At 39.8% G+C, this 14910-nt stretch overlaps 1 protein-coding gene across 3 annotated transcripts in view; it reads right to left on the bottom strand.

Annotated features, from left to right (window-relative positions):
• Nucleotides 1-14910, bottom strand: part of Rel (nuclear factor NF-kappa-B family member relish) — a 56452-nt gene extending 41542 nt beyond the window's left edge. For 2 of the 3 annotated variants that reach the window (XM_071584653.1, XM_071584651.1), the window contains exons 1-3: nucleotides 14774-14910; nucleotides 14364-14495; nucleotides 4517-4680 (exon numbers count right to left, since the gene is read on the bottom strand). In XM_071584653.1, the coding sequence (XP_071440754.1) occupies nucleotides 4517-4680; nucleotides 14364-14490 (291 nt within the window). In that variant the 5' untranslated portion in view covers nucleotides 14491-14495; nucleotides 14774-14910. Of the gene's footprint in view, nucleotides 1-4516; nucleotides 4681-14363; nucleotides 14496-14575; nucleotides 14652-14773 lie in introns of those variants that run through there. The other variant, XM_071584652.1, reaches the window with a different exon arrangement.

Genomic DNA, 14910 nt, shown 5'->3' on the forward strand with positions numbered 1-14910 from the left:
ATAGCATGCATATGTACATTCACACACAGACACACATACGTGTATAATCAAATTTGATTATCGTACATGAGAAACTGTGAGAAGTGGAATTTAAGATTGAAACATATCAAATGTTGGATATGGAGCATAGTTATGTAGGGCATGGAAATATGGTCATTGAAGCAGGACGATGGACGTAGATTGGAGGCTTTTGAAATGTGGGTGTGGAGAAAGATGGCAAAGGTATGATTGTTGGGAGGAATGATAAGGAGACAAGAAAAATGGATGAAAAGCATATCGATTGACAGAGGGATGTTGAAGACTGTGATGAAGGGGAGAATGTTAGACAAACGAGGAAGGGGTAGGAATAAGACAGGGATTTGTTGTCTCAGGCGTAACTTTGTGGAATTTGCATAACATATTGAAATGTAATGAAATAATTGACTTTGTAATTCCACACACTTTATTTAAAAACACACGACCCAGGTTTCGACGTTGAACGTCATCATCAGGTGGTCCTCATAGAAGCACGCTGGCTATATATACCTTCTGATCATAGGAGGGGGGGGGTTGGTCAGAGAGGGAGGTCGGAGGGGTAAAAAAGGTTACAATGTAGCTGGGAAGAAAAGAGAATTACATTTTTGATTTAGAAGAGTGGTAGGTCTAGGAGTGGGGAGTGGGAGGGATACAAAATTTCGGCATTTCATGCAATGATCCACCGTTTGACCGCTATCCCTATGTCAAAATTCAATGTAAATTAGGAACTTAATGTAATTAAAACGTTAGCAGTAAACAATGGGTATTCAGAAGATCTAATAAATAAACTTTACCGGAATAAACTTACAAAAATAGCCTTAAGCCACATTTACAACCCCGAACATGTAAAAGATCCCACTGCCAAATGGCGGAGAATACTATATCTTGGGACTATTTCTCAAAAAGTAATTAAAAGTTTACCTAAAGAAAAAATTAAATGTGCCTTTTACAGTCGTTCATGCCTTAAGAACCTGATCTCTCACACTAAAGACAAAGTCCCCGAAAACGAGAGGAGTGGAGTGTATGAGTTAAAGTGCTCGGATTGTAGCACAAAGTATATTGGACAAACAGGACGGAAATTTAAAGAAAGGATTAAAGAACACCAAACATGTGTAAAAAATAAGAACATAACATCCCTCTTTGCAAAACACCTCATCGAAAGTGATCACAAAAGTGACTTTGTGACAAAAATTATTCATTTTGAAGAAAAAGGTCAAAGGCTCGATGCTTTGGAGCAGTTAGAAATTTTGAAATGTGTCCGTTGGAAAGATGATCTTGCCAACGAAATTTTGTATCCCTCCCACTCCCCACTCCTAGACCTACCACTCTTCTAAATCAAAAATGTAATTCTCTTTTCTTCCCAGCTACATTGTAACCTTTTTTACCCCTCCGACCTCCCTCTCTGACCAACCCCCCCCCTCCTATGATCAGAAGGTATATATAGCCAGCGTGCTTCTATGAGGACCACCTGATGATGACGTTCAACGTCGAAACCTGGGTCGTGTGTTTTTAAATAAAGTGTGTGGAATTACAAAGTCAATTATTTCATTACATTTCAATAAGACAGGGATGTTGGATGGGATGAAGGGAGGAAATATGTATGCACACAGACACGCGTCAATGCTGGTGCCCATGCTTGCTCACGTGCTCTGGGGCACACACACTTCCACAAAGAGGAATACATTTCTGTATTCAACCTGCCAAGGATTTGTTCCATCAGAGATAAGATCCTTGTGGCACCCCTATACACAATGATTTTATTCATCACCTCACCTATCAGGGCAAGGCTTGGCTCACACATCTGGAAGTCAAGTCAAGATTTGGGTAGCAATTTGTGCCTCCCATCCGACCACTATGCCCCCATCTTGTCAAATAGGCCACGGGTGTTTCACATCCCTGAGAACCACGCAAGTAGAGTGGGCGGCATCAGAAAGTGAGACACATTTTGTGAGTATTGATACTTTGCAATATTACCTTTAGATTATGCTAATGTTAAAGGTACAGATCATGTCACCACCTTGATTGAAGAAAATTCCATTTTAAATAATACATCAGCCATGTCTAAAGGGTTAATTGAATCTTGAAAATTTAATGCAGCTTAATTCATGGAAAACTAAGGTATTGCTCCAAGCCATCACCAAATAATAATGAAATATGAATCTCAATCCTTGCATGGAGAATGCCATCAAGTTACAAACATTCTGATATGGCAAATAACGTGGGTCTCTCAATAACCCCGGAGAAAATCCAAGAGATGGCACTGATAGTGTCGGAAAAAATTTTCTTTCAGTAAGCCTCATCTCTCACTAGACTGCAGTCAACGTGTCACCTAAACCCATCTCGTGGATTCATTTTCATAGTCGATTGAAGCAAAAACTTTTGTTTGCGTAGAAAAATGGAAAAAAATGAGCTTCATGTGGTGATTAAACATTTCTATTTAAAAGGCTAAACACCAAAAAAATATCGAAGCTGAGTTAGAAGTAGTTCGTGGCACATCTGCTCCTGCATTTGCGACTGTTTACAAATTGGAGAAATTTAGTTTAAACTGGGCTGTGCATTCACAAAGAATTTCATTTGGGATGTCCAGCGGAAGTGACTTCATGAGAAAAACAAATGTGCACTTTCCCAGAGATTTATTTGTAACGTACATCGCGTTTCAGTTCATTCAACCATCATCAGGTACAAGACAAGATTCAGGTTGTGATACGTAATATTTATTCCTGTTCTATTCTTCCCTCCTTCCTACTGCCAGGATACCAGCTACCTGACACCGTCCTCTCAATAAGGACCAGAAGTGCTCATCTTCCCCCTTCTTTTTACCGCTCCATTCCTTTAGTTTCTCTGTTTCTTGGGATTTTCCATAAAACCCCTCTTTGTCCCTGCCTACTTCACTTCTCACTCTTTTCTCCCCCCCTTCCTCAAACATGCATCACTCTGATCTGAATCTTGTCTTATACCTGAAGATGGTTCGATGAACTGAAACGCATTTTACTTACAAATAAATCTGCGGAAGAGCGCAAATTTGTTTTTCTCATATTGACGAACTTTCACTACAACTTGCCTGAATCTTTAGAATATATTCGGAAGTGACTTAAAATGGTTGACAAAATCCACGAAATGGTTTTGAGTGATCTCTGAATCACAGAGAGCAAAATAGCGGAGGCCACAGGCATATCACAAGGCACAGTGTTTTCAATGTTGCACCGACATAATCTCGGCAAGATGGCTGTCGCATTTGCTCTCAGCGGAGAATAAATGCAATTGTGAGGTCGATTCCAAGGCTGGTTTGGCACTTCTTCATTGCAATCCTCACAAGATATTTTGCATCGATGCATGCATGGCGTGAATGAAATATGAACACTACCCGGATGTGAATGCAATATGGATCCACTCTCCAGAGGCAAAGGGGAGAGTGGCTTTCTAAAGGTGATCCGGATCCGAATAAGATGAAGATGGTTGTGCTGAAAAGGTGATGGCCACCATTGCTCGCGGAATTGTCTTCATCTACTACCTTGATCAAAAAGTTCCCGGAATAACCACCGTGTGGCGCTCCCATCGTTCCGATTTGAGTTCTGTTTTTTTTGTTAAATTGGTACATCTGTTGTTGATATTCCCTTCCCAACATTTCCAACGTCCGTGCGCCACTAAATCCGTTTTTTACGCAAAATTTAATACAAGTTCGTTGTTGCAAATTTAAATCCATTTCTGAAATTGTAAAAAATCGCCAACACACACAGAGATAGATGTACTCTTGGCTACGTAACTTTTGCAAATGTCAAGTTATGACACTAAGATTTAAAGGGAATATCAACAACAGATGTACCAATTTAACAAAAAAAACAGAACTCAAATCGGAACGATGGGAGCGCCACACGGTGGTTATTCCGGGAACTTTTTGATCAAGGTAGTATTTCTTTCAAGATGGACGAAAGACGAATGAAGATTATCGTGCATTGTTATTGCAGCTGTTGAGTGAAGAAATCTAGAAAAACATCATCATTTGGCAGAGAAAAAATTTTCTTCGACCAGACAGGGCACACCTGCACAGGTTTTATGGTGAAAATCTTGGAATTAAAGTTCGAATCATCACAAAATCAACTGTGTTCACCAGATTTGGCCCCCAGTGACTTATTTTATTTCCAAACTCAAATTAATGGCTTTATTTGGAAAACAGTTCACTTTGAACAAGAAGGAAATCGCCAACGCAGATGCATATTTTCGGGACTTTCCAAAATCCTACTTTTTGAGCAACTTAAAAAAGTAGGAGAAACACAGGGAAAAGTGTTTATGGAAAAGATTATGTTGAAAAATAAAAATATTTATTTTTCTACTTTTTCCAAAAAGACTAAACAAAATTTCCCATTTCTTTAAAATCCTCATTACAACTAGCTAAAAGATAATTTTTTTCTTATGAATGAATTTCCATGTTTGAATTACATTATAAAAACCAACATGCCAGCTTCAAAGTAACATATAATTACAACAATAAACACAAGTGTACCTTGACTGTTGGGTAAGTTTTCAATAGTCTATCTGTATTCTGCCCCAATATGCATCCATGTGTTCCCATCATTTCAGATTTATACCTAAACCTGAATTTGTCTTGGGGCTGCTCAGTTATTTCTAAGGTCGGAAAACCATTTTTGGCTCCACCTATTCCATCACCTGTTGCAAAAATAAAGCAATTAATAGGATACAAATAGTGTGTCAGAAAAGGCTCAAACATAAATATCACATTGAAAAAATATGCTTAAGATGGTAACATAGACAACTAAAATAGGTGATCAAGTACCTACATTCATGAAAATCACTGACCTGATACTTGCATAAAAGTTAAAAATATGTAACTACTACAAAGACAAAAAATTGTGAATTCCTGTTGTCTTTGCACAAGATGGGAATATTTAACATGCTAATTTATTTATTGGGTTAATTAAAACATTTCTACCAATAAGGGAAATATAACATTCACATGTATGATAACTTAGATATATATATATCATCAGTCAGTATATATGTGGTCAGAATAATGCAAAATCGACCAATTGTACGGGATATGACAAAATATTGTAAATTATGGGAAAACTTAAATCCCGATAGTAAAAATACAGGATTTAACTGAACAATTTTTGGCTATTTCAACTTTAGGTTTCATTTCACTTACAAGAGCACATTAATTTTGAAAGGATCCACAATGAGGAAACATATGCCTCAATAACAAATAGGTACTTAAGCAGTTAAAGCTATGGGTTATTATTGCTACTAAGTTTCAATGCATGTATGCATAGAGAAGGATGCCCAAGGGTTTACCACAAATAGTCTTGAGGAAAAAAGTGTTATTAAGTTCAGCATAAGTCTGGAAGAAGAATTCCTGGTCTTTTAACTAATAATTTATTTTTTCCTCACAGCTGACATCTGCGATTTTCAAAGAGAATTTTCACATGCTTGTGGAACCATTATACAAAGTTTTCCTAATGGTGATCTCATAAAAAAACTAATTTTATTGGTAGAAACACCTTGCTATATACATATTATCTGATTTATACTTTGACACTTGCAAGCAGAAATTCCATCCAAATTGCTTCTTTATCTTTTACCAGAAATCAGAGGGTAAAGCCATTCAAAAATATTCAATCATTACTCCCCTAGATGAACTAGCAAGCTGCAACATATTAGATCACCAAAAGGTTGAAACTGGTGGAAGAAGGGGATCGAGATGGTGCGGGGGCTAGCGTACTGGCTTCCCACCCAGAGGGCCCGGGTTCAAATCCCGGCGGTGTTGAATATTTTTCAGAGGTATCTCGATCCCTGCTTGAGGTGCTTTGTGGAGGGCACTTTGAGTGAGTACGCCGTCCGTCGGATGGGACGTTAAGCTGCGGACCCCTTGGCACCTTTCGTTAAGAGTAGGCTAATGCCGACGCCAGGTTTCTCTCCACCCTTCATCCTTTCCTATCCATCCCCTATGGCGCAAATGACCTCAGCTGTCGGTCGCCTCCCCTCAAAACTACTACTAGGTGGAAGAATATGAAAGAAAAATCATTTAACTTTGGAAATGCATTATTATTGCTAAAATATTAGCACTTCAATCAGAATATTACAATTGGTTCTATGAAAACATTATCACTGGTATTCTGTGAATGAGAAACTTTTAGAAGGAAACAGACAAGAAAGCAATACAATGATAATTCCCCTGCCCCTCCCACAAAACAATCTCCCAACAAACCCCTCTCTCCTCCCCCACCATACCAAGCAGTTTCTCCTTTTCCTTTCTGTCCATTTCACCTTCTCCATTCTTCTCCACATCCACATTTCGAAGTCTCCAATCGACTTCTATAATCCTGCATTAGATACTACGTTTCTGCACCATACATAACTTGGCTCCATATCAAAATTTTGACGAGTCTTTTCTTAACCTCCTCACTCAATGTCCCTGCCATCTACCCCCTCCTCCTTGTCAAAGCTTCTTCGTCAAGTGCAATTCTTTTCCTTTGGTCCATACTACTTTGACCATTTCGATTTCCAAAACATTTCCAAGATACATAAACTGTTCCATCCATCTTTTAATTTTTGTCCTCCTATTTTAACATTTAACTTAGCCTTCCCCTTTCAGGAAAACTACATAAACTTTGTTTTATTAACATTTGTTCTTGTCCCATACCTATCACACTGACTTTTCAATGCACTCAGCAATACTTGCAACCCCTTGGCTAACTGACAACCTAGAGCTTGGTCATCTAAAAACCTAACTGATTTTATGAATTCCCCGCCCACTTAAATTCCTAGCTCCAGCTCTTCCCATGCCTCTTTAATCATTTCCTCTGCATACAGGTTGAACAGCACTGGTGACAATGGACAACCCTGCCTTACTTCTCTTCCTAACACTGCCCATCTGGACTCTCCATTCCCCACTTGCACCTGAGCAGTCTGAGACATGTTCAGGTTACGGATTTGCCTCCTATCCCTCCAATTTATTCCTATTTTCCACAATACATTCATTATTTTTCCCAAAATATTCCACTTATCAAAATCTACAAAACAGGCATTTGCATCCTGAATGTATTCTTTAGTCCTCTCTATCCTCAAACTTTTTGAATTCTGAAAAAGGAACATTATTCTGTAGTCATCACATATGGCTGCCTTTCCCTTATTTGAAATATTTTTGGCTGTATTCCTCACTAATTAAAGCTACAAATTAGTTCATATTAACTTTTCCTTGCATTGTTTCCTTAACCTTAAAGCAGTTCCATGAGAATACTGTCCATCCCTACGGACTAATAGGATTTTGATTCCCTTAATACCCTTTCTATATCGCCATTCAGAACACACCTGAACCTAAATTATATTTATATCCTTCATATTCTATTTCTTTGTCCAATCTCAGTGATCCAATTTCTTTACCATATCGTTCCTCTATAGATTTCTTCCATCTCTCTTGAATTTTCCGAGCTTAAATTAATAACTTTCTGATTTATCTTTGATTGTATGCATGGATTTTCCCTCCTTACTTCCTAACAATGCTTCCATCTTGCTGTAGAGAGCACCAATTTCACTCTTCTTTGTGGACTTTCTAAACCCTCACCAATGGATCTTCCACCATGCTTCTTACACTCTGTTTGCTTCCCATCTCAGTTTATTATTTACCTCTTTATAAATGCTTCAACCAAACTCTGTTTATAGTCTTCTATTACCTTCTCGCGTCTATCCAACTACACAAGTCAACCGTAACTCATAGTTTCCTAACTCATTTACTACTCTCTGTGGCTATTGTTTAGCTTGTGGCTTTAGATGCCCATTTTTTGAAATAATTCTTTCGCTTGTCTTTCCTCCATTGTACCCAGATCATTGTACCCAGATCCCCTGATTCATGATATTCTCTAGACTGCTCATAATCCTTTCTTGTGGAGCCTATTAATTCTCCAATATTTCATTTTCAAACTGATCTTCCCTGTTTTAATGGTAGTAGTAGTTTTTAGGGGAGGCGACCGACAGCTAAGGTCATTTGCGCCATAGGGGATGGACAGGAAAGGATGAAGGGTGGAGAGAAACCCGGCGTCGGCATTAGCCTACTCTTTACAAAAGCCTACTCTGCACAAAGCACCTCAAGTAAAGATCGAGATACCTCTGAAAAATATGCAACACCGCCGGGATTTGAACCCGCGCCCTCAGGGTGGGAAGCCAGTACGTTAGCCCCTGCACCATCTCGATCCCCCTGTTTCAATGTTTTGCATTGAATGCTGCACTTTATTATTACTTAATTATAATCTGAGCCCAAATCCACATAGATAGGTAGATAGAGGTCTTTATTTGGGCGAAATTGAGACCAAATGGTCCCTCTTTCCATTTAACACATACACGAAACCGTAAATAAATCACGCTCTTCCTTAATCTATGGCTGACTATAGTATAGCCTACTGGATATCTTTATATTATATCTTCTTGAATCCCTTGGTATTTTCCACATGTCCTACACCTTTCGCTTTCTCACAAGGTCATTTCTTGCTCTTAAACCTTATTCCCTTACCTCATCACCATCTCTTCCTTTGCCAACAATTATGTTCCAATCCCCCATCACTATCAAATGATGTTTCCCACCAGAAACACCCGCAACTACAAGATATCCTCTAAGAGAAGTTTTTAGGCGAGGTGACTGACAGCTGAGGTCGTTTCTGCTGTTAGGGATGGACATCTACATCTACATAATACCCCGCAAGCCGCCGCAAGGGCGTGTGGCGGGGGGTTTTAGGTCACCAACCGCAAAAAATGAACAATACCACATGCAAAACAACAACGTGGAAAATTACACCCACAGCAGCACACACACTCTGCAAAAATCCCTTCATCTAACACTCATGGAAACACATATACCGCAAACCAACAAAAAACTGCACCCCAGGATGCAGCACGAAAGCCATCCAACAACACGCAAGCCAGGACACAACAAGCAAGAATGTGAAACACCACCACCACATGAACATGCAACTCTACCCCCCGAGGAGACTGTGAAAGGCAGGGAATGTGACCCAACGTTGCAGGTAGCAGGAATTTCCCCCCCGCGGAGAGGGACGAGGGATTGAAGAGGAGACTTAAAAACAGATGAACAGAACACTAATGAGGTCATTCGGAAAGAATGGGTTATGATAACAAAACACGAGGCAAGTGGAAGAGCATGCATTTAAGTAGAACTAATTATTTTTTAGACGCTGAGGGTGGCAAGTCGAATTTTTACTATCTATAACCCTGCAGTTGCTATCCCATATTGTCTGTGGGCAAAAGGAGGCCTTGAGTCGGCTAGTTCTGGCATCTATTTCCTAAATTTTATATACATGATCCAAGCAACAAAGGTATGTATGAGTGTGAATAATTTGCATGACCTCGGTGCTGAAACATGCGGATCTGAATTTAATTAATAATTTCAATCTCGCATTGAATCTAGTCTCTCTTCTAATGATTCCCACCCCAACTCCATGAGCATATCGGTGATGCTTTGCATTTTACTGTAAGAATTTTTTACAAAATGGGCTGCCTGGCATTGAACCTTCTCAATTTCCTGAATGAGGCCTTTCTCACTTGAATCCCACACACTACACGCGTATTCTAAATGAGGCCTTACAAGAGCGTGGTAACAACGTTCGATTCACTTTTGCCGACAATGCGTCAAATAAATCCCAATTTTTTATATGCTTGACCGCAGACTTTACGATTGTGAGTCCCCCAAGTTAAGTCTTTTGTGAATGTAACACCTAGGTATTTTACCGTATCAACTACTGCTAGGTCAACTCCAGCTAATTTGTAAGCAAATCCCGTTGATCTTTTAAAGAAATTTACCACCGAACATTTATTATAATTTACTGTCAATCCCCAGTTAGAACACCATTTAGTAATGCAATCTAAATCCTACGCTAGAAAAAACCGATCCTCATCCCCAGATATCTCCCGATAGATCACCGTGTCATCCGCAAACATCCTAATTTTACTTTTCACTTCGCGGTTCAAATCGTTAACAAAAATCAAGAAAAGCAACGGCCCGATTACACTTCCATGAGGTACCCCCGACGTGACTCGAACGCTGTCGGAACTAGCGCCATCAAGGACTACCCTCTGTTCCCGCTCTGAAAGAAAATCTTTAACCCAACTTATGGCGCCCTTGTTTATACCCGCGACCTTTAATTTATGAATAAGTTTACCATGTGGAACCTTATGAAATGCCTTTTGAAAATCTAAGAAGATGGCATCCACTTGCCTACCTCTCTCACCCGATAAAAGTAAATCATGTGTAAATAATCCTAATTGGGTTTCGCAGGAGCGGGTTTTCCTGAATCCGTGTTGATTGTCACTTAAAAAGTTAATATTGTCTAGGTGTCTCATTATTGAACTGACAATTATGTCCTCTAAGATTTTGCAACAGATAGAAGTGAGAGATATAGGTCTGTAATTACTGGGATCCTCCCTGTCACCACTTTTAAAAATAGGCGTTATTTGCGCGGTTTTCCAAAACTTTGGTTCTTTGTACTCTGTGAGAGATTTGTTAAATATGAATTCAAGGTACAGGGCAATGTTTGGAGCTAAATGTTTTATCACCCTAGCTGGTATATTTTCGGGACCCGGAGATTTGTTGGGTTTAATCTCATTAAGCAATTTTAGAATTCCTTGTTGGTCCGCTGTTATTTTTTCCATGGGTTGTTTCTTGGAGATATGCGGTGGCAACATCATTCGTGAAAACGCTTTGGAAGAATGAATTTAGGATGTTAGCTTTACCCTCACTGTCTGTATGAATTATATTGCTACAATCCCTTAAGCAAGCCACGCTTTGTTTACTCCCATTTACTTCCCTAACATATAACCAGAAGGCTTTAGGGTCAGTGTCCAAGTACTCGCAAAGTACTTAAAGTCTAGTAAGGCACTACGTAATTGTGTTTTGGTTTCATTTTTAGAGGATCTATACATGTCTCATAATTGTTTATTCCCAGGGGATGATGTGTTCATGCCTGCCCTCTATACTCTAGAGTGCAGCATTCTCTGCTTTCGAAGCACTTTTCTAACGTCTTTATTGTACCACCTGGGGATTTGCCTCGCGATTGTCTGCCTCGGGACCATCTCACGATTTGCTTTAACATATTTTACGGGGATGAAATCTGTGATGCTTTTTTGCATAATATTAACAAATGCTGTCCAAGTTTCTTCCACGGTGGCATGACTTAAGCAGGTTTTGAACTCGGGTAGTGAAGAGTTTAATTGATTGGCAAAAGTTTTAAAGTCTGCTTTATAGTAATTATAAATTTTTCTTTTTGGTTTAAAAATCTGTTTTATTTCTATGTCCAAGTTGATATTAACTGCTTTATGGTCACTCAAGCCCTCATCAGTTGATACACTAATAATGCGTCCCGGCGTGTTTGTAATAAATAGGTCCAATATGTTCTTTCCATGGGTGGGCATGCGTACTGCTTGATGGAGGGAATTTCTTTGAACCAATTTTATCAAGGAATTGCAAGATTCGTGATCGCGGGTCCCAGATTTAACGATATTGTTGTCCCAATCTATACCAGGGAGGTTAAAGTCGCCACCAATCATGTTGATGCTGTTATTATTTTTATGTGTAAAATTGTAAATTTGATCGTTGAGGGTATGAAGTGTTTTCAAATCTGAGTCTGGGGGTCTGTAGAAAGAGCCTAAATTTATGGTGGGTTGTTTGTTTCGCAGTAAGGTGCACCAAACACTTTCTATGTTATTATTTTCAAATAAAACTTGCTTGCTTTCAAAATGACTTTTCACTGCCACGAAAACCCCTCCTCCGGGTCTTATATCTCTATCACGTTGGTAAATTTTGAAATCTATTGGGAAAATTTATTGGTTGTTTATGTCATTGCACAGCCAACTGTCTGTGCCTAATAATATATCAGCGGAATGAGTTTGGATTACGTGTTCGAGATCTGCTGATTTGTTTTTGAGGATTCTGCAATTTGCAGCTTCTGCAACTTATAACAAATATAGTTAAATTATTTTTATTTTGAATGGCGTCCTTATTTCTGACCGACTGTAATTTAGGACGCCTTTGTGGGGAAGTGCGTGTCACATGTCTTTCTAAATCAATGCCATTGCTGTCGGTGACTTTTATATTTTTATTAACCATATTATATGCGCTAGCCCCAGATGTTACCGATCCACTAAATGACCTGCCCTCTATCCTAAAAAAGCCCTCCAGTGGTCGAGTATCCTATCCGCTACCTTACTCGCTGCTTCCACCATGTAATGGACCCCAGAGGGGTTAAGGGGAGTCCTGCACAATCGGAGGGTTGGCCTCAGGTCGACAAAGGAGGCTCCTATGTCCAAGCAGAATCTCGAAAATCGGCAGTGCCCTCGGGGTTGGGGTAGGGGCTGCAGGTACGTGGTGCTGTCATCCGACAGCACCTGGTACCTGTTGGAGATGGGGATGGTATCTGATGGTATTCGAAGGACAAAAACAACCGCAAGCCACTAACAGTACCCACTAGGAATACCACCACACTATTAAAAACTAATAACAAGCAACACAAAAACTAAATAAACTAAACTATTTCACAAAATTAGAGCTAACACTAAACTACACTTCACTAGGGAAGAACAAACACAGAGGTACAGAAGTAACATCAGGCATGCAGGTAGTCTCAGATAGGGTTGAACCGGTTCTAGGGAGCGAGCTCAAGCACGTCTGTTCTCGGCAGAGGCCAGGCAGAGAATGACAGGACAGGAAAGGATAAAGGGTAGGGAGACATCCAGCGTTGCCATTAGCCTACTCTTAACCAAAGGCGCCAAGGGGTTCCAACTTTAACGTCCCATCCGACGGAAGGCGAACTCACTCTCCACAAATTGCCTAAAATAGGAATCAGGATGCCATTGAAAAATATCTGCCGCACTAAGGATTCTAACCTGGGCCCTCTGGGTGGGAAGCAAGTACGTTAGCCAATGCACCATACCGATATCTTCTAACTGACCAAATAGCCTATTGACTTCGTTCTCCCTACAACTGCTGGGTGGCATGTAGACCTAAACAATGACCAAGCTCATCTGTTCTGCGTCTACCTCTTCTATCAATATCTATCTGTTGCTTGCTCTATGTACGCTACACTTCTTCCTACCTTTGTTTCAATATTATTGCAACCCCTCGCTGGCTCTCATCCCCTTCAACTATCACTCCAGTATTCCTCCCCATCTTTCCATCTCACCTTGCACAGACCTAACACATCTACATACACGTACATTTCCTCTCTCCATCTCTCTCTTTATAATCTCTTATTTCCCTGCCCTCAGCATTGTTCTAACATACCTAATCCCTATTCCAACTGGTCCAGTTCTCTTGTGAGTCTTTTTCTTCACTTCTGCTGTCGCTCCCTCTTTGCAAAGAATTTGCCAACATCACAGCTGTGGGAACCTTGCCTCTTCCACTGCCCAGCATGACACATGCCCTATTGGGTCAATTCTCATTGTTACCAGGAGTCATACTCTGATCTACGTCCATCATAATAGCATGGGATAATTTATTGACGTGGTTTCCCATTACTTTCCCCACTAGTGTTTTTAACATGACACCAGCACTCTATGGCCGCCCCACTTGGATCAGATGCCTTTGCCGTTACCTCACTGAGGAACAGATGCTGTGTGGACTATCTTACATCTGGCTCCTAAACTTTGACCTATCTGGCTCGGGTGATCCTACCAGGAGCCATTGCTCTCACCAACACAGCTGTAGGGGATTATGGGAATGCCTAAGCCCTTCCATCACGTTTATGTTTTTGTCCATGGGGAGGGTTGACAAATATATAATGGAGAAACTTTTGAAAGGAATAACCTTCAATTTAAAAAAATGCATACTGAAAAAAATCACTCGGAGATTAGCAAAAGATTAAGCATTCAAATTTTTAAAGTATTCTGTGGCGCCATGCCAAAATTATTCATTTACCTCAAATTACAAGTCTTTCAAGCGTAATAGGGGTACACAATATCTTAGGGATGACACTTGAGAGAAGCTGCTCGGGTGCTGGGTACATAAAATGTAAGTACTCAATCGTTTAAAACCTCTTTGAAAAAATTCTTTAGTAAAATGGGCACAGCTCACAACCTGCGAAGTATAGTTATATTGTTATAGGTTTTCATTGTACCACACTGAATTTACTGCCCTTTGATCGAACTTCAAAATGAAAAATACCAGCTCGTACCGTATAATCAGACACTATGACAACAGATGTAAAACTTTTTATGGAATTAAATACTGACTCTTTTAGTGAATTGGAGACTTTTGGCATTGATTATTGGTTAAATAACTCCTACCTAAAGAAACCACGATCATAAAAAACATTGCTAAACAATGCACTTACCACTATCTTCACCATTCTTTGGAGAACATGAGCTGGTCCGCCCAAGACTTAAAATACTGGAGGAATCCCCCATCGATTCCACAGACGGCGGCCAAGTGCTCCCATCAACAGGTGTCAAAAAATTCATGGTACCTGCTCGAAACAATGCAAAACTCGCCATTATACTTTCAATTTTCACTTGAAGCCTCGTACATTTTCTTCATATGGTATACCTTAATAAAATGTGTCACTGATTATATTGTCACACTCTGAAGAACTACTACTCTCAAGGTTTAAATAGGTTAAAGTCACATAAATCTAAACTAGTCAACTCGCGAGAAAATTTAGTTAGCATAATACAGACTAAGATAAAAGTACACTCTTGAGAAACAAAATCACACAAACGTCTGATATTCAAAAAGCTACAATACCTTCCTCCTCTGGATATTCAGATCGAACCCCAAATTTCGGTTCTTCCCCGATTTTATTTTCATGCTGTCACGTTTAGGTTGGGAGTGTTGTCGTCTATTTTCAAATTAACGTTTTGCCTCGTTCTCCTCCAATGACA

Source organism: Hetaerina americana, unplaced genomic scaffold (genome assembly GCF_022747635.1).
Source record: "Hetaerina americana unplaced genomic scaffold, ioHetAmer1.1.p SCAF_2, whole genome shotgun sequence".
Classification (NCBI taxonomy): Eukaryota; Metazoa; Arthropoda; class Insecta; order Odonata; family Calopterygidae; genus Hetaerina; species Hetaerina americana.